At 44.7% G+C, this 18,606-nt stretch overlaps 1 protein-coding gene across 4 annotated transcripts in view; it reads left to right on the top strand.

Moving 5' to 3' along the window:
- The window catches only part of ephb2b (eph receptor B2b), a 115,870-nt gene extending 98,774 nt beyond the window's left edge, over nucleotides 1-17,096 (top strand). The window contains exons 7-16 of one of the 4 annotated variants that reach the window (XM_076742955.1): nucleotides 722-884; nucleotides 3,297-3,405; nucleotides 5,142-5,209; nucleotides 6,860-6,982; nucleotides 7,155-7,402; nucleotides 10,815-11,030; nucleotides 11,459-11,608; nucleotides 13,510-13,703; nucleotides 14,564-14,719; nucleotides 15,839-17,096. In XM_076742955.1, coding sequence (XP_076599070.1) covers nucleotides 722-884; nucleotides 3,297-3,405; nucleotides 5,142-5,209; nucleotides 6,860-6,982; nucleotides 7,155-7,402; nucleotides 10,815-11,030; nucleotides 11,459-11,608; nucleotides 13,510-13,703; nucleotides 14,564-14,719; nucleotides 15,839-15,947 — 1,536 coding nt within the window. In that variant the 3' untranslated portion in view covers nucleotides 15,948-17,096. The remainder of the gene's footprint in view (nucleotides 1-721; nucleotides 885-3,296; nucleotides 3,406-5,141; nucleotides 5,210-6,859; nucleotides 6,983-7,154; nucleotides 7,403-10,814; nucleotides 11,031-11,458; nucleotides 11,609-13,509; nucleotides 13,704-14,563; nucleotides 14,720-15,838) is intronic. The other 3 variants (XM_076742964.1, XM_076742972.1, XM_076742980.1) reach the window with 3 other exon arrangements.
- Nucleotides 17,097-18,606: the final 1,510 nt, after the last annotated feature.

An 18,606-nucleotide genomic window follows, 5' to 3' on the forward strand; every position in this document is an offset into this window, starting at 1 on the left:
CCCTTCTCTGACACTGCTGGAGAGAGCTGTCAAAACAATTGTCCCGGCCCCTGCTGTGGATCAGAAGTGTGTGCTGAGCAGTGGGTTGAAGGGAGCAGCTAAAAGAGTCTCAGTCTCCGCTCTCAGACCTGTCAGCATTCCGGAGAGGAGGAGTATGGCAGCGAAGCACAGCTCTGATCATCAGACGGCATGGCTCAGAAAAGCCGCCTGACCTGAAACTGCCACCAAATCTACCTTCTCAACTGCAGCTGCCTCTTTCAGTCCTGCTGCTTTATCAAACATTAGGATTTCTTTTCCTTTTTGTGGTGGCAAATTATTCAGATTAATTCTATTGTGCTTACTGTGGATGCTTGGAACATGGATGTAGAGATGCTCTGCTCTCAGTGTTTCAGTTACTGTGCTTGAAAGATGCCGTTTGCTGCATTTTGTGCTTGGAAACAAGACATTACTATTCACCTATAAATAGCTGCAGCCTCGCTTCATTTATTCCATCAATAAGATTCTCATTTAAAATAGAAAGAAAATCACATCCCAATGTTAAAATAAAACATCTGAACTTTTGCTGAGATCATCTTTTAAATGACTAAAATCCAGCTCCGTGCTTACCGGCACTGTTACGTCATCCTGGATCTTTACCCAGTATATAATTTATAGCTTTTCATAATTGGACTGTAATTACTAATGTGCGCTAATGTGCACATGTTGTTTTTCCTTCTCCTAGGACCAATCAGAATATAACTCCACCACCGTCCGGAGCCAGACCAACACGGTGGTCATCCGTGGCCTCAAGCCAGGAAGCATCTACGTGTTCCAGGTCCGGGCCCGCACCGTGGCTGGGTTTGGACGCTACAGTGGCAAACTGTACTTCCAGACCATGACTGAGGGTGAGAATTCAGCCAGCGTTCACCGAAGCACGCAGAGCTGTTATCACCTCTCATGCGTGGCCCGTCAACACACCATGTACTGTGGTATAGTATGGATACAGACAGCTGCGGGAATGAAAGGCGGTCGTGTTGTGCAGTAAACATTTCTAATGCTCCAAAACCAGATTCTTACTCTCATCGTGTCGTTTTCAGTATCAGCAAAGCGTCCCACACATTATGCACATTTAATTATTTCATTCTTCGTATCTCAGCAGTCAGGGTTCTTTCCTTTTTGTGCTACACAAATGTCCTCCGCTCAGAGATGGAGTTTTGTGGTTTGCCATCATAAGCCTTTAAGTCAAGGATGAGGTTGAAGTTGTCTTATCTTTGTGCTATGACATGACTGAGAGAAGAAGGAACATTCAGTAAACATCAGTCATGTAGGTTAATGTTAGAGCCAAGGCCTGGGTTTTCCCCTCTGAACATCTCATTTCCTTCTGCCTGCAGTGCCCAGGGCCATCATTAGCCTGAACTCTCACACAAACATCCTTGATGCTGCCACACGCACAGATCCCAGCTCTAAAGATATATCAAAACTGACTCATAACTGTAAATATTGAGTAAACCGAGGATATACAAGGCTCGTTGTTTTCAGTTTTTGCCCAAAGACGCTTGTTTTGTTCAAAGAAAAGTAGATCGGTTCAGAGTGATGTTCACCTGGGTTTTATGTCCCCGTGCACCCAAAAACTTCCTGCTGCAGTGCACTGATTACCATAGTTTAAAGTAAACACTGTGCTTTTGTGATGAGTACAGCCTGAAAAATCCACACAGAGTAAAGGAAAACATGAGGAGAAAGTGAAAATGAGTCAGTCACACAGGAAGAAAAGGTTAAACTACTTTTACACAGAGATCCCACAACATTCCCGTAAAGAAGAGCCGTCGCTACGTCGGCTTTGCTTGTTTACACTGAACCAAACAACGCTGGCGTAACGTCGCCCAAGCGTGTGATTTTACATAGCATGCCGGCGTTGGTGAAGTAAAAGAGGCTTTGGGCAGCGACGTTGCTTTCATGCCAGCCTTTCTAATAACAGGCCATCCTTTACCGTCCCTGTCAAAGGGCGGCTGATCTCATCCTCTGCTCTCAGGGTACGAAGCTGCCGAACCTTGTTGTCTCCACAATGTTCAAATCTCTGGTTGCTGTTCTTCTTCTTTTTAGCAGGCAGCTGCTGCTGGTTTCTTATCAACCCTGAAAATCTGATTCAATATTCAAAATAAACACTGATAAATTCTTCTTTATCAATGGCACCTCAGAATTCACACCTGCTGTACTTCCCTTATAAACAATAAAAATATCAGTGTCCAACAGTCCAGCTGACTGTCTGTAGTTAAAAATGTGGCTGACACTTTGCTGAAATTCCCTCTTTAGCATTTATAAGCACTGTATAAGCATACATTTTCAATCATTTCCACCCATATAATTTAATAATACATATGAATAATGATAATAAGAAAATAGCGTTCTGATTAGAAAGTATGATTTTAATTCGATTTGTTTTAAATTACTATCAGGATGCACTGATCAAAATTTTTCTTTCCTGATAAAGATTCCAATACCTCAACTCAACTCAGAGTATCTGCAGACATGAATTTGTGATCCAATATTAGTGTTATAAGAAGATATAAGAGATTTTTTTTAATGTATTTGTTCACAACTTTTACTCATCTTGTAGGCACCCATAAGTGGAGGCTGGTGTAAAAACGAATGATAATATATGAAAACACAGTTATAATGATATAAAACGTGTCTTCAGGAGTTAGAATTGCTGACACATACTGCACATTAGTAAACACTGTCCTTATGTTTTTGCATACAACTGCATTAGATTGTATTATCATCCATTTAAGAAATGATCTTCGTGTGTTTTATAAATGCTAAATTGGGGTTACCGATCTGAGTTCTACCACGTAGAATACAATGTGTCTGCTGTCATGTCCAGAAGCACAGAGCGCTGCAGGGATCTCGTCACCTCGTGTATCTGGCTAAAACCGTGAAGTCGTGTGTCCTTTGCAGTGCTCCAGAGAAGGGCCTGGCTCTGCCTCTGTGTGCCCATTCACTCGCTGGATCCCTGCTCTTGGCTGCCTGATCGGTCTGGGTCTCACCCAAACATGCTCTCCCTGCTCACTTCACACACTTTCTGCCAGATGATTTGTCCATATCCGCGGCATCTGAGCACATTCAGTGTCCTTTGGAAAGCGGTCCATGCGGCCAGTCAAGATGCCAGGATGCTCATTGGTTCACCCGGCCGTATGTCTGTCTGTCACCCATTGCTCCCTCCATATGCAGCGGCTCAGATGCTTCCCCATATGTTTCAGCTTGTGACTCTGCGTGCGCGTGGCACTCTGATTGTGTATGTGTGTCTTCTTTTTTTATAGAGGAATACAACACCAGCATTCAGGAGAAGCTACCTCTCATCATTGGCTCAGCAGCCGCTGGCTTGGTCTTCCTCATCGCTGTGGTTGTCATCATCATCGTCTGTAACCGGTGAGTCAGTCCTGTCGCAGTCTTTCAAAGGAGGCTCGCCAATACATCATGTACACAAGCTGGCAGAGTGGACGGTTCTCCTTTTTAGTTGTTGTGCTTTTGTTCAGTGAGGTCGCATGAGGTCTCTTCACCATTGTGTTCTTGTTTACACTTTACAGACAGACAGTTTGATGTGTGTATTGATATTATACGTCGTAGGCACATTATAGTCACATGTTTATGTTTGCATTTCTTCTTCCAGTGTTCTTGTTAGCTGCACGTCTGTTTCTGTGTGTCTTCTGAAAATGGTTCTTGGAACTGAGCGTAAGTTCATTGAGAGCAACCAAAAGCCGGTCAGCTTCCTCGTACGCGCACACGTGCTCGGCCAATCAAGCTTAGTCTGATTCTGGCTCGCACTGTCGATGTGAGTTGTGCAGATAAAACCATCTCGCTTCAAATATATTAATTCTTAATAAATTCCAGTCTTTGAGCAGCAGAAGTAATATATAAATGTCAACACTGCTAACAATAACGTCCTGTAGGTGCTCCTGCTCAATGGGTATCAAATGTTTGTGACTGTGCCAGGGTTAGGATTTCACTTCCCACTGGGGCCACTCTTATTAAAACTGCTGCTTTGCTCCCACACAGTGTTTTGATTCACAGAAGAATGTACAAGATGCGTTTCTGAATACGTGTTTTCCAAGTAGATTTCCCCCAGTATTTTTTTTTTTTTTTTTTTGGATAGCAGACATACTATTTCACATGGAGCAGCGAACCGCCATCTTGGATTGTGACGGCCTAATGACAATGGGCTGCATTGTGGGATCGTTTGGGAGCGTCGCCAGAGCAAAATGAGAGAGTGTGTGATTGAGAGGTTTGAGAATGGTCGGACAGTCGGAGAAATAAAAAGGTTCTAATGCGCTTTGATGGCCCAATGACGGAACTTAAAAAGATATTTTAATATGTCTTTGTCAAGCTGCTCACCAGTTAGAACTTAACTGACGATTCGCGGGTTTCACACTTACAGTATTTGTTTCTAATGATTCGGAAAGTATGGTTTTACTTAGATTTTCGTTTAATTATTTTGTATAACAAACTACGTTTTTCTCTCAGATTCTGATTCCTCGACTCTGCATATCTGCGTTATGGATTCCTGATGTCACTGTGCGGGAGAAACACTGAATTTTACAATGGTCGTAATTATAAGCTGTGTTTAATGAGCATCAGTTCAACCTGATTGATACCCCATCTGCTTCAATGAAGTTAATCTCAGCCCCAGTGCTGATTGGGCAGATGTGGTCAGCGCATCCCTACGACATACTTTACATTTGATCGTTCTAAGATGATGATTATCTGTCCAGTAGATCATTATTTTAATGGTTTTACTGTCTAATTCATAACTCTTAGTCATACCCTCAGTCCCTCGATGCGTCACACAACCCACGTTTTTAGACATGTCTGAATGAAAGTCGGTGATATTTACACACTCACCATTTATTCAGCGACCGGGAATGTAGCTGGAGTGCACTGGAAAGCAGACTGGAAGGCAGAAGGGGACAGGTTTGTGTGGCTGGCCACCTTTTCCAGTGCAGCAACAAAAACAACTGCTTCTCTCTCTACAAAGGCCTGGCTCTCCATGTCATCTTGGCTGGTGTATCTTTAGTGTAGTTGCACCTGGGGGGGGTTTGATCTGTGCTCCTGCCCCTCCCTGCTCCCTCTCTTTGAACCGGAGCTACAGTTCTTTGTCTTTCCCCCAGGAGGCGTGGCTTCGACCGGGCTGATTCCGAATACACAGACAAACTGCAGCACTACACCAGCGGCCACAGTGAGTAAACCGGCGCTCCTCCCTGTCTGCGCTCACCGCAGGTTCCTCCTTCAGCACCACGCACACCTGTCTCCATGACTACCGTCTCACACACTCATCTCCGTGGCTGTCATTCAGGCCTCCGCCGCCTCACACACCTGTCTCCATGGCTACCACCTTGCATGCTGGTGTCCTTGGCTACAGCCCAGCGCAGCGCCGCTTCATTTGCCCGTCCCCCCACTTGCGAGTAATCCCGCCCGTTGTGTGACTCTGCTCACTCGGAGCCTGGATTTAAACACGTTAAAACCGGTGTTGAAGTGTGTGTTCTGTGCATCATCACATTTCATAGTTAACTAAATCCATTGTGGTGGAAATAGGTCAGACTTCACTCATGTTAATGCCATTAGCATGCTAATGCCACATGAGTCATTTGCCATTGTTAAAAGATTCAAAAGACGTGGTGAATGAATGGAATTTCTCAATGATTTTCTTTCTTCATACAGTACGGGAGCTCGCAGCTGAAATGACAATAATGCAGAAATAAATCTGGGCGAGAGAGCCAAAGAAGAAGAATAATTTCCCCGTGGCTCCGTCTGAGATATTAAGGCTAATACATCTTTCTCCTGCGTGATTAGAAAAACGCAGATCTTTTTTTTCCCATGACCCCATGATAATTTGTTTATTTGATTGTGTAATTACCACCCTGCTTCACCCTTTTTATGTTGATTCCTCTCTAAAGGTAATAGCTTTCTCAATGTAATCCGTCCGGTTTGTGATTCAGTGAAAACTGTGCCAGATAGAGACTCAGGTATTTCACAGCTATTAACAGCAGAAGCCAGTGTGTCCTGTGTGCATCCTGTCCTCTCACACCAGTCACAGTTCAGGCTTCTGCCCCTGTTTTTGGTGGTCTTTGCCATCACCGGAGGGCGGTCTGTTGAACAGTGCTTCATCTGAGGAGGAGATTGTAGGGTTTTAGTAATGGGGGGTTTTGCTTGGTCAGATCCTCTCCATCTGTTCATCTCTGCAGCACGTTTTCTTCAGCGTAGTGTGCCAGGTTAAGAGGCGGCGTGCATGTTCTTCTAGGTCTGCAGCAGCCCAGGCATGAGTTCAGTATCCATTCAAATAGCCTCAGGCCTGATGTGGAGGTGAGAGCCGAATAATCGGATTTAAAACTCGGGACACTTAAGTCCCTGAACACTTAAAGGCCACCTTAAGCCAATTTACCTGGCATCAGGGCTTAGGAGAGCCAATTTATTTCTTGGAGTGGAGCTGAGCGATCCTGATATAGGGCCCAGGTTTCTCTCCTGAGTGTTAATGGCTCTATGACTCACAGGAGATATTTTTATATATATATATATATATATATATATGAAAAAAACATGTCTTATCACAGCTAAGAAGACTGGAGTTCACATGTCCTTGCTGGCCTGATAGCTATACACAGAAGCCATGAAGCTCAAGTCGTAACCATCATTTCTACAGCACACTACCTCCTCCATCTTTCGACCTTCACCACCTGAAAGTCACGCAAGAAATCATCCATATAGAGTGTGTCCACGCAAAGTGAATTGATTGTTAATGTGCCCGAATGCATTTGACTGTCAAGCCCGCAGGAGTGTAAGCATGACCGGCAGAATCAAATATTATAGTGGCTCTTTCCTTTCTTCCAAGTGACTCCAGGAATGAAGATTTACATCGATCCGTTCACATATGAGGACCCAAACGAGGCTGTGAGGGAGTTTGCCAAGGAGATTGATATATCCTGTGTGAAGATTGAGCAGGTCATTGGTGCAGGTAATGGAAAAATCTGACTGAAACGTGGTTGGAATGCAACACTGGAAAATTGCTTGGTTTTTACTTGATTTCTAAGTACAAATGGATGCACAAAAGCCGCTTCCTGTTACTTGCTGATGTCCCTGTGAGCTTCATAGATGCGTCACTTTTTTTCTTTGTGACCTGCTCACAGGGGAGTTTGGAGAGGTGTGCAGCGGGAACCTAAAGCTTCCGGGTAAAAGGGAGATGTTTGTGGCCATAAAAACTCTGAAGTCTGGCTACACCGAAAAGCAAAGGCGGGACTTCCTCAGTGAGGCCAGCATCATGGGCCAGTTCGACCATCCCAACGTCATTCACCTGGAGGGCGTGGTCACCAAGAGCAGCCCTGTCATGATCATCACTGAGTTCATGGAGAACGGATCTCTGGACTCCTTCCTCAGAGTAAGCCTGTGTTTCACAGAGAACTCAGCCATTTGAAAAACACACCCTGTTTGTTTGTTTGTTTGTTTTTTTAACCAGTATGACAAGTACGAATTCATTTACAATAATTTTCTACAAATAAACCAAACATCAGACTTCCCCAGTACTAACTCGGAAAACTGAGTTAGCTCACGTTTGTTAAGACATTACATTAGTGGTATATCTGACATCAATATAATAATTCAAGTCATAATATTTACTGCTAAACCTCACATGGTTGGCTGACAAACAGTCAGACAGTGTTTTGATATTAGATTGTCTACACCTCCTGCTACCGCTGACAGCTTGAGCTAACGTTAACGATAGCTCCACAGACTGACAGGCCGAGCTGCCACGCCGCTTTGAATCTCAGAGGTCTCAAATCAGAGCTTTTATTGTGATAAGCTTAAAAAAATGATGCGATGATCTTACCCCATCCGTCAGTGTCTGTTACGCTCGACGACTGCCGAGCTACCTGCTAGCCAGCTGTCAGAGTCTGATGAGAGGCGATCGCCCCTGCCATGCAAAGAGCTTATTATTAACCAGACAACAGCCGAGATTTCCTTTTTGTTCTTTCACCAAGTCACTGAGTTTACTGCTGACAGTTAGTTGTCATTACAGACAGCAACTTTAGTTATACTATACTTGAAAATGTGGCTCTAACAATTTGAGAATTGCTCTCGTCTGATTTTAATATAAGAAAGATTAATAAGTCATCACGTGTAGTACTCAACTTTAGTGATTCAGACACCTGACAGACAAGAGCTCATATCCTCGTTGCACGTAAACACACACACACTTGCACGAGCACACCTTCTTCTACAGTAATTTGACATGGTTCATACACTCATGCACAGTAATCCTACTGCAAGTAAACATTATTATTCACAGAATCTCTCCTGTGTAGTTAGTATAGTGTCAATCACAAGTTCCTAAGAGGTGTTCTCAGCTCTGCAATCAAGCTTCACTGCAAACACTCAGAGAATATCTGTTTTCCCCTAGTATTTTATTTATTCAGTGTTTTGCCTCTATATTTTATATTTTCTATCTCAGTCCTAACGATGAACCACAAAATAACGTCTTACTTTGCATTCACTGCACACTTAGTCCACAGCTTATTATGCAGTACTGTATGGATGCATATGGGAACCACACACTTATTTTTCCAAAACTCCCTGACAAGAAATATGCAGCTCTCACAAGTTCATGGGATTTTTAATTTTCATAATTTAACCGGAGGAGGATATTACAGAGAACTGGCCATGCTCCCCCATTTACGACCCACATAAATAATTCAAATACTTTGCAAGACTTAAAATGAGATGTCAGATGTTTAAAAATGAAGCTGCCTGTGAGATGAGATGTCACACAGCCCTTCACCATCTGTCTCCGGACGTTAGTCAAATAAAAGCAGCATTTTTTGCATGCTTTCATCCACCCTAATTGCTCCCTTCGAAAAATTTGGAGTAAACACAAAAACGCCTGATTTATGGAAATTGGAGATTTATGATCTTTGCCCAAAAAGGTTTATTTTTAGTTCAGATGATGTAATGGGAACTCACTGTGACACAGACAGTGTGTCAGTGTACTGTTGGAATTATAAATTATCTTCAGCCGCTGCCTCTCCTGAAGTAAAAAATGTGTGTAATGCACTTCAGTCCAACAGCAGCAGAACGTTGTTGTTTAGTGGATGCACATGTGTAGTATATAGAGCAAATTATGTATGCAATGAGAACATTTAATTTCCTGTTGTAAATTACTGTAATTGAAGAATTGAAGAGCATCGTTGAATTGCCTGAAAACAGCCTCTGCCTCTTTAAAGCACCGGTTTAATACTCACCCTGACAGTCAGTTTAAGCCCTCTGCTGCAAGCCTACATCAAAACTCATCCTCAAGAAGACGACATGCAAGCTCCTGTCAGCACGCTGCTCAGACGGGGTTCACAGTCTTTATTTGCATTCTGCCTCCGACCTCGGAGACACAAAGCATCAGCTCTTTTTGGAATTTGATCTCGCGGTGAAGGGTGTTTGTGTATATGTAGATGTTTGCTAAACATATTTGACAGCACATTGTATTCAAAACAACAGGGAACCTCTGCAGCACCTCACGGTGACAGTTTATGACAACAGTTGCTGACAGTGTCAAAGTCTGTGAACATAGTCTGCCTCTTCTGTTAGGTGATTGGTGGTTGTTTACAATGGTCACTGCAGTCGACACGGTCTCCCCCGCTGCCTCCTGCAGAAAGGTGCAGGATAGAGGGAGAAAAGGAATTGGGAGGATAGATCAATCAGAGCTGGACTGGCATCTGGAACCAACTTTAAACCCGAAAAGTAAAAAGAATGAAAGTCATATAACTATATAATAAACCATGCTGGACCTTTATTCACACAATAATACAAATTCCTGCTTATTTCTTCCTCCAAACCTGACCCCAAAGACATTGGAGGAATCTTTCCAATTAAAGTATATGCAAACACAGCACACAGATTAGGTGGCAGTGTGTATATGTGAGAAAGGTTTCATGAATAATGCATTCTGCTTAATTGCTGTGGTAGACGAGGAAGAGCAGCTTGACGTGAGGAGAAGCATTCGCTCGGCTAATGAGCAGCAAAGCGTTGGAAAGAGAAATAGGCTAGTGGAGCGGTCATGCAGACTGTTAATATGGCTGTGCTCCAGGCTCTGCCCTTCCTGTTCCCTCCCTTGGCTTCTCCGTCCGTCCGCGCCCGTCCCAGGGCTCCCATGCCTGGAATCTTCTGTTCTCCGGGCGTCGTGGTGGGTGGTGCGGGGCGAGTGCAGGTGTGCGCAGTTGGAGGCACAGCTGCGCCGCCGCTCCAGACGCTCCCCATGCATGGGGTAAAGCCCTCACCAAACCGTGGAGGGGAACAGCTGTAGACAGCCAGCCAGACCCGGCTCGGCCCCTACGCAGCCCTGAGCCCAACCCAAACCTCGCTGCTAGTGTCCTGCAGGGCCTCTTCAGAGAAACTAATACTACAAAGTAACTTTTCTGCGTCAGCCACATGTGGGTTAGGTTACAAGTAGACATGTCCAAGTGAAAGGATTAGAATTTGACTAAAAGGAGTTAAGTGGGAGGCAGTTTGTGCTATTAACGACACATTTTGTCAATATGGGACACATGGATGATGAGTTTTGAAAAAAATCATTTCCCGAGTGAAGGCTTTTAATGCGATTAGAGCGTCTTTAATTCTGATCGGGTATTTTTTTTGTTTGAACGAAAACAGACTCCATCAAAAGTGGCTCAGTCTGTGCTGCCTCCTTTTTGTGCCCTGCTGGTCTTAACTACATGCAAATTTTGCCAAGCGAGCCAGGATTTCCAGCAGCGCCTCCTCGTTATGCACCGCGGTATAATAACACAGTCAATATGTCTGTTTTACAGCAAAACGATGGGCAGTTCACTGTGATCCAGCTCGTTGGTATGCTACGTGGCATCGCCTCAGGCATGAAATACCTGGCCGACATGAACTATGTGCACCGCGACCTCGCTGCCCGAAACATCCTGGTCAACAGCAACCTTGTGTGCAAGGTGTCGGACTTCGGCCTCTCGCGCTTCCTGGAGGATGATACATCAGACCCCACCTACACTAGCGCTCTGGTAAGAAACATTAAAGTCTAGCCTTCCCTTCAGGGCTAAGTCAGAGTCGAGCAGTCATAGAAGTTTAATGTGTGGTGTTTTTTCATTGAGAACTTGTCTGACACTGTCTGAACTGGCCTGATTGAGAATCCCATTCATCCAGCGCTGTCAGCTTGTTTCATTTAACAGGTCTGACGGACACGACAGCGCACTCCCACAGTCTCTCCCTATCGACACAAACATCACTTCACCTGTTCCTCCCTTCCTCCTCCTCCAGTATTTCATGTATCACACTTCACTCCCAGGGGTTTTGTTATATCCACCTCCCAGTTTGGATTACCGTCAGCATTGTTGCCGTGAACGGTGTCTCTCTCCGGAGCCAGGACACTGTGACGGTCGGGTTTCGGTCTCGCTTCCCTCGCTGAGGTTGCTGCCCTTTGTGTTCGCAGGGAGGGAAGATTCCTATCCGATGGACTGCACCCGAAGCTATCCAGTACAGGAAGTTCACCTCCGCTAGTGATGTGTGGAGCTACGGGATCGTCATGTGGGAAGTCATGTCCTACGGGGAGAGGCCTTACTGGGACATGACCAATCAAGATGTATGTATTGAACTTGCCTACAGACAGTTTTTAAAATTGCTATTGAGTTAAACATTTTTGAAAAAATGCTTCAGTGCACACACGCAGTTTTTTTTGCTTCCTGAGTTTCATTACAGCCTCAGACTCCTCAGAGATAGATTTTGTCATTGTATCTGCTTTCCCTTAGCTAAACAGCAGCTTTCACTCATGGGTTTTATATGAAAATTCCCCCACACTCACCACAGAGACATAATCAGATCATTTGAAATGCACGGCAGTGCTCAGTGGACAATTTCTGCTCTTGACTGGAGCCTCCATTTCCTATCTCCCTCTGGGTAGCGGAGGAGAGAGCAAATTATGGGGAGAGAGATAATGAAAATAGTTTCAAATTGAAAGTGAGAACACTAATGTGCTAAGAGGGACTGAGGACCTCAACGGTTATCTTATTAGCAGCTCCATATAGTGTTTCTGCTCCATCGGGGTGCTCGTTTGGAGGTCTCATGAATGAGATTAATCTGGCTTTGAATGGAGCTCCTTTAATGGCTCTGATAATGAGCAGGGGATTGTGCGTCCTCGTCACAAGTGTCCTCCAGGTTGTCTCGCTCTGTTAACCGTGCGCCACCTCTGCGCGCCCCCCCCCGACCAACAACATCAGCGGCCAAGTCAGACGTAGCTTTAATGTGGCTTTACAGAGAGAGAGCGTTAAATACTTTGCGAAGGCCAGATATGAGGTCACTGCTGGCGGAGATGCGAAGTTGGTGGAATAAGGTTTATGTTCCTAATGACCTGACGGGTGTTTAACGACTCTTCACATGAAGAACTAATGTGGTGATTTGTGCACAAATGTATGTATTTATACATTTATATGTGTGTATGTTTAAGTAATAACTATAATTTAGCAGTTTTGACTCACAGGCAGTAACTCACAGTAATGACTCCAGCAGTTGTTTTCGTCACACGGTGCGAGGCACAAACGCTCGTGTTCATCAGGATCAGCATCACTGCCAATATCTACTTCACATTAGCTTTGCAGGCAGGACGGCAGGACTCACATAACCTGTCAGCCGAGCCGCATCATGGTGGAAAGTAATTCAGTACATTTATGCAAGTGCTTTGTTTGAAGTACTTGTACTTTAGTGTTTCCACTCTATGCAGTTTTATACTTCTGTGGTACTTTTTCCTTCACTACATTTTGCCACAGCTATAGTTACATGTGACTTTACAGGCTAAGATTTTAAATATAAAATGTGAAAATCTTAGAAAACATCGTGTTGTTTAAGAGTAAACGAGTGCCTCTTAATCTTCTTGGTTTGAGACACTTTAAAAAAAAAAGTAGCATCTACTTGTTGCCTGTTGTCATGTTTCAGATGTGAGTTGTTCGCAGTCCCATCACAGATACATTTATCCTCCAAACCTCTCACATGGTTTCATTTGAATAAAATAAATATTTCACAAAGAACGCTTAAGGAAAAGTCCAAATAAATCAGTCCAGAGCTTAGTTTAGTTCTTTCCTAATGTATTAATCATCTCATGACTCCTTCGGTTTGTCTTCTGACCCCAGCTGTATATAAAGTAGTTAAAATACCTCCGTCTCAGCCAGCTGCAACAGTGAAATACTGCTGATGCACTGATACATCACTATTAATAATCTAATAATGTAAAATATATCAGCCTAAAGGCCTGTTTTACAGCAGAACAACTGCTTTTATTTTGATACTTTAAGGATATTTTGTCAGTGATTTTATGCTTTAACTTCAGTAGGATTTTGAATGCTGGACTTCTCTCTGTAATGCAGTACTTTTACTCAGGCACAATTACTGAGTACTTCTTCCACCACTGGGTCGAGCACCGTCTCCATCCATCGATCTCCTTTTTTGTAGAGCCTCATAGCGACCCTTAGAGATCTGTGTCTCCCCCTGCAGGTCATCAACGCCATAGAGCAGGACTATCGGCTCCCTCCACCCATGGACTGTCCCAGCGCGCTGCACCAGCTCATGTTGGACTGCTGGCAGAAGGACCGCAACAACCGGCCCAAATTCAGCCAGATCGTCAACAACCTCGACAAGATGATCCGCAATCCCAACACGCTGAAGGCCATGACCCCGTTGTCTTCAGGGTGAGTGCCAGGAAGGCGGTTGATTTCAATTAAGTTTTGTTTCATGACATTTGGTCGCATTTGCGTTGTCTGCCAGTAAAACTCGCCGTCGTTACATGTGGTATAGAGCAGTGCTTTAGCCTTCGCTCTCTGTGTGGTATCTGCATGTGTGTTTTATCTCGTCTCTGCAGGCGTCCCACGACACAGGCCTTTGGTTTTAGCATCATTTCAGACCGATGTGGATAACATCTAGAACAATATTATGCATCTGATTGTCTGTCAGTGTGAAGGCTTTCCTCTCTCTAACAGGAAATTCATATTCCTGCTGCAGTGCCATCCGTGGCACAGTTCACTTTTTTCCGAACACAGTGTCTCTTGTTTCTCCTGGCGCCGAGCGGTTATGTAAATTAAAGCCTTTTGGTTTGATAGATCAGATCCTTCCCACGAACGCTTTGGGCGAAACCTGGATTTGAAGCAGTTGTGCAATTTTCAAAACAAAACATTTTGAAGCGTCTCTGCTCTGGGTGTTAGTTTCCTCTGAGAGCCGGGGTTTACTGATTTCCATTATCCCTGTCTGTACTTTCATTTGTGGTGGAGCGCAGGACCGAGGGCCAGATTTTCCACAGACACTGAGTGGATATATTGGCTCCCTGAAGCCTATCACTTCATTTGGAAAATACACTTTATGAGGAATCAGTTTGGAAAATGTTGGTTCATGGATAAGACCAGTGGGATTCTCTAAGTTCTGTCGAGCCTTTTGAAAATGTAATGTAATAATTCATGTTTGAATCATACGCAGGTGGTCCGGGCTGACTGTGATGTTAGATCTGCCACTTCGTATTATCATTATTCTTAATGTCTCCTGCTTGTGTTCCCCTCAGTGTTCACCTCCCTCTTCTGGACCGCAGCATCCCAGACTTCTCCAGCTTCAGCACTGTGGACGAGTGGCTGGATGCCATCAAGATGGGCCAGTACAAAGACAATTTTGCCAGCGCTGACTTTACTACGTTTGATGTGGTGTCCCAGATGACCATGGAGTAAGTGCTGATGATTCCTGACACTCTGGGCCCGATAGGCGTAGAGAAAATGACCTCGTGAGGCGGGTGTGCCGAGTGTCGTATATCCCCAAAACCTGAACGAGCACCAGACTTTGCCTCCGGCCTGTTATAAAAGACGCTAGCCGCACTGCATGTAATTAGCAGGTCATAATAGTGCATTTGCAAGGCTGAGCAGTGGGTACAATAGTCGGGAGCCATAACAGCGCCTTTATTCTCTGCCACATGTTCAGCAGGTCTCCCTTTGACCTCAGTTTAGGGATCGAGGGGAAAACATTGTAACTTGGAGTTGGTTAGCCAAAATATTAGGAGTTCAATCATCCAGACGCACAAGATAAAATCATGTTAAGAATCCCACCTGTAGAGAAACCGATAAAAATCATTTCCTGTCTCTGGATAACGGGATCATGAGCCAGAGATTAGCCCACGGAGATGTCGAGCTTCAGTTCTTTGAACAAAGCAGACGGTAACGTGTAATCCAATAAGCGTGATCACTGCTGAGATTCAGAGTCAGGAGAGAGGACTTCCATTGTCTTGTGGATAAGAAACAGTTTGATAAACACCGAGTGAATGATCGTGTTTGGAGCTGATGCCGCTGCCTCGATACAGAGTGGAACTTCCTGTTTATTTTTGGCGTTTTTGTATAACGCATGACCTCAGCGGTGAGCGATGTGTCTACAATAGATGTGAGTCAATGAGATGTTGTGAATTTGTAATCTTAGCATTTGTTTTGGTGGCATGAGATGGGTGGGGTTTACCACATGAGTCAGGGACATTAGTCACAGAAAAATACTCTAAACTGGCATTCAAACATTTTTCTGTGATTATTTAAGCTTCACGGCCTCAAAGATGGATGAACACGCAGCTGTTTCTCTGCCAAGTGACAATGTTTCATGCCTGTTACTTTACTGTCATCTCAGTTTTCAGTCATCACAATTTTTTTCAGCTGTTTTCTGCTGGCCTCCTCGTCATGCCTCCATATGTTGTGGCGTTATATTATGATAGATTAGATACACAGACAGACCTCGGGAGAGATTCTGCTGAACTGTTTGGAGTCTGTGGTAACATCAGCATGACGTCCGCTTCGGTCTCTCCTCACAGGGACATCCTGAGGGTTGGTGTGACGTTAGCGGGCCATCAAAAGAAGATCCTCAACAGCGTCCAGATGATGCGGGCACAGATGAACCAGATCCAGTCGGTGGAGGTTTGACCCTGCCGAGCGGAGCAGAGGGGGAAAAAGAAGGCGGCTGGGATGCAGGGCTCTGGGTGTGGAGGATGGAGTGGATGTTTTTTCGCATTACAGTGTGTCTGGTCTTCCCGCCGGACTACCATTCGTCCCCCGTTCCCCTCTCCACTTCCCTCTCTCCTCCTCTTATCCCCTCACCCTGACTCTCCCTCCATCCTTGGGATCAGCTGTGGAGAGTCGCGGAAAGAAAAGTCCACATGATGAGGCGTCAGAGGGCCCACAGCCGACCCACCTTTGGAGCCAGAAACACGGGAGGTTAGAAGTGACCAGCAACACATTTTTCAATCTTCCACCGATTTTCATTTGATGTTGGACTTTTTTTTTTTTTTTTGGTTTGTTTGTTCTGATAATTTTGTAAAGAATTTTTTAAAGAAAAAAAAAGAAAAACTGAGAAAAGGCAAGGAGTATATCTAAATTTATAGATGATATAAGGTTGTACGCTAGACGAACTGAGTAGGAAAGCTACCCTTTAAAAGGGCAACAAAAAAAAAAAAAGAAAACAAGGAAGAGCTGAGGAGACGAGGCCATCCTCGACAAAAGTGTGGATATATTGTCTTTGCCGTTTTGAATTTTGGACATCACGAGGAAACACAAAGTTCTCTGAGGCCTTCTGAGAGGCGAACTGCAGAGGAGCCGCCGTGCACTCCCAGCTGTTTCCCCAGGAGAGAAAACACATGAAAAAAAACCATGAAATGGACAAGTTTTGGCATAGACTGATGTCAAAAACACCTTCATTCAGACTGACAGTTCACACAGTGAAATCAACACTCAAGAAAAAGAAAAAGTTTTTTTTTCTCATTGCAAGTAATTTTCTATATTGTGTGAAATTTTGTGATGAAGATTCCGTCTCACCATGCTTCCTCTCACTGTAGACAAAATGACGAGTCCGTTTTCTTTCTTTCGCAGTGAAACACTCACAGCTTGCCAAATAGAACTCTTCCCTCTTTGCACCCCGATCATGATCCTGTACTGTACATATCAGATGCACTCGACCTGCCGCGGCGCGACGCCTCAGAAACCGCTCCGATCGACGGGTTCAGGAGCAGCAGAGCTGACCGCGGGCGGGCGGGGAGGATTCCACTTCCTCTCACCGCTTTCTTTCCTAACTCTGTGAAAAAAAAAAAAAATAGTGGAAAAGAAGAACTGCCAACATAGATTCACGCAAAAAGAAACAGGTTCTACTGTTTACATCCACATGCATCCAGTACGTTCTGTTCCAGCGTTCCTCCTTCACGTCGTTCATCTCTGTGCACATGCTGCACGTGCGCGCCACATGCACAAAGAAGCAGCGGCTCCGGTCGGGACTCGTGTTTGATAGCATGCTGAGCGAGTGGTTAATTTCACAGTGCTTTGATTTGCTGCAATTACTAGAAGTCTGTTTGGTAAGAGCTTGGATTTGACACACTTTGCAGATTATAATGTGGCTGCATTATCTTCAGCGTTTCTTCCTTCTTCCAGTTTTCCTTTTGAAAAGACATTTTTATGTTTAAAGTGTTGAAGTTTTGATGCCGCACATGGTTATTTTACACACACACACACACACACACACACACACACACACACAGTCATGAATAGACTGCACAATCTGCCGTTTGCTGAATCAAAAACAGAACTGCAACGTGTTATATTTTTGCAATTTCTGTATGGGTATTATTGACTTATTATTATTATTATTATTATTATTATCACTTTTAGTTTATTTCCTGCACTGAGTCGACTGTTTGACTCCAACAAACACTCTGGATCTTCCATCAATGACATTTATTTTGAAACGTGAATCATGTTGGTGCACAAAACCATGTAGATATCCAGCATTTCCCTGTGACGGGGTTTTATTTCATTTGATAGACAGTATATGCATTTATTGTATGGTTTCCTGTGAACAATACTGTCTCATGAGTACAGTGCTGTCAATCATTGTTTGTGTTGTCATCTGTAACCTGGCGTAGAGGTTGTGAGGGGAAAGACGGAGTTAGTAGCAATGCGGTGATTCCCTGGAGACGGTGGATCAGGCGTGGGGTTATGTACACAGCCGGTAAACGATATCAGCGGCGCGGAGCTCCTGCTGGGCTCCGCTCCGAGACCTGACAGCCAGACACGGACGTCCAGCTGTGAGCCATCGGTAAGATGTGTCCGGTCGCAGCGGGGCGGCCGCGCCCCGACCACAGCCGCTCTGTCCAGGCACTGATTCCCTCTCGCTCCCCTTGATCACACACATGCCTGTCAGCCACCTGTCTGCCGCTCCCACTGATCTCCACGCAGTCGGCTTTCAGCAGTTGTCTGCTCTCGTCTCGGCGAGTTTAAAAGCGCCGACAGCAGCAGGCGAACTGATGCTCATCAGTGGGGCCGTTGTGTCTTGTCTTGTCCCGATGCTGCCTGAAAAAAAAAAAAAAAACCAGGTTCCTCCAGACTGGACAACGCTGCCATGTTGGCTCGTACCAAATCCTCAGACTGGAGCTGAGTTTTGTGTTGTCGCTCCACACAGCTGGAGCACCAAAGCCCCGGTTCAACTGAGTGACAAACCTGCACCCCCGTCATCTTACCTTTCATTATCCCCGGCTGTCCAGAGAATTTAAAGCCAGGAATGGAAGGATTTTTACTCTCTTTATGCTCCGTAATCCTC

Source organism: Chaetodon auriga, chromosome 2 (assembly GCF_051107435.1).
Source record: "Chaetodon auriga isolate fChaAug3 chromosome 2, fChaAug3.hap1, whole genome shotgun sequence".
In the NCBI taxonomy this organism is placed as follows: domain Eukaryota; kingdom Metazoa; phylum Chordata; class Actinopteri; order Chaetodontiformes; family Chaetodontidae; genus Chaetodon; species Chaetodon auriga.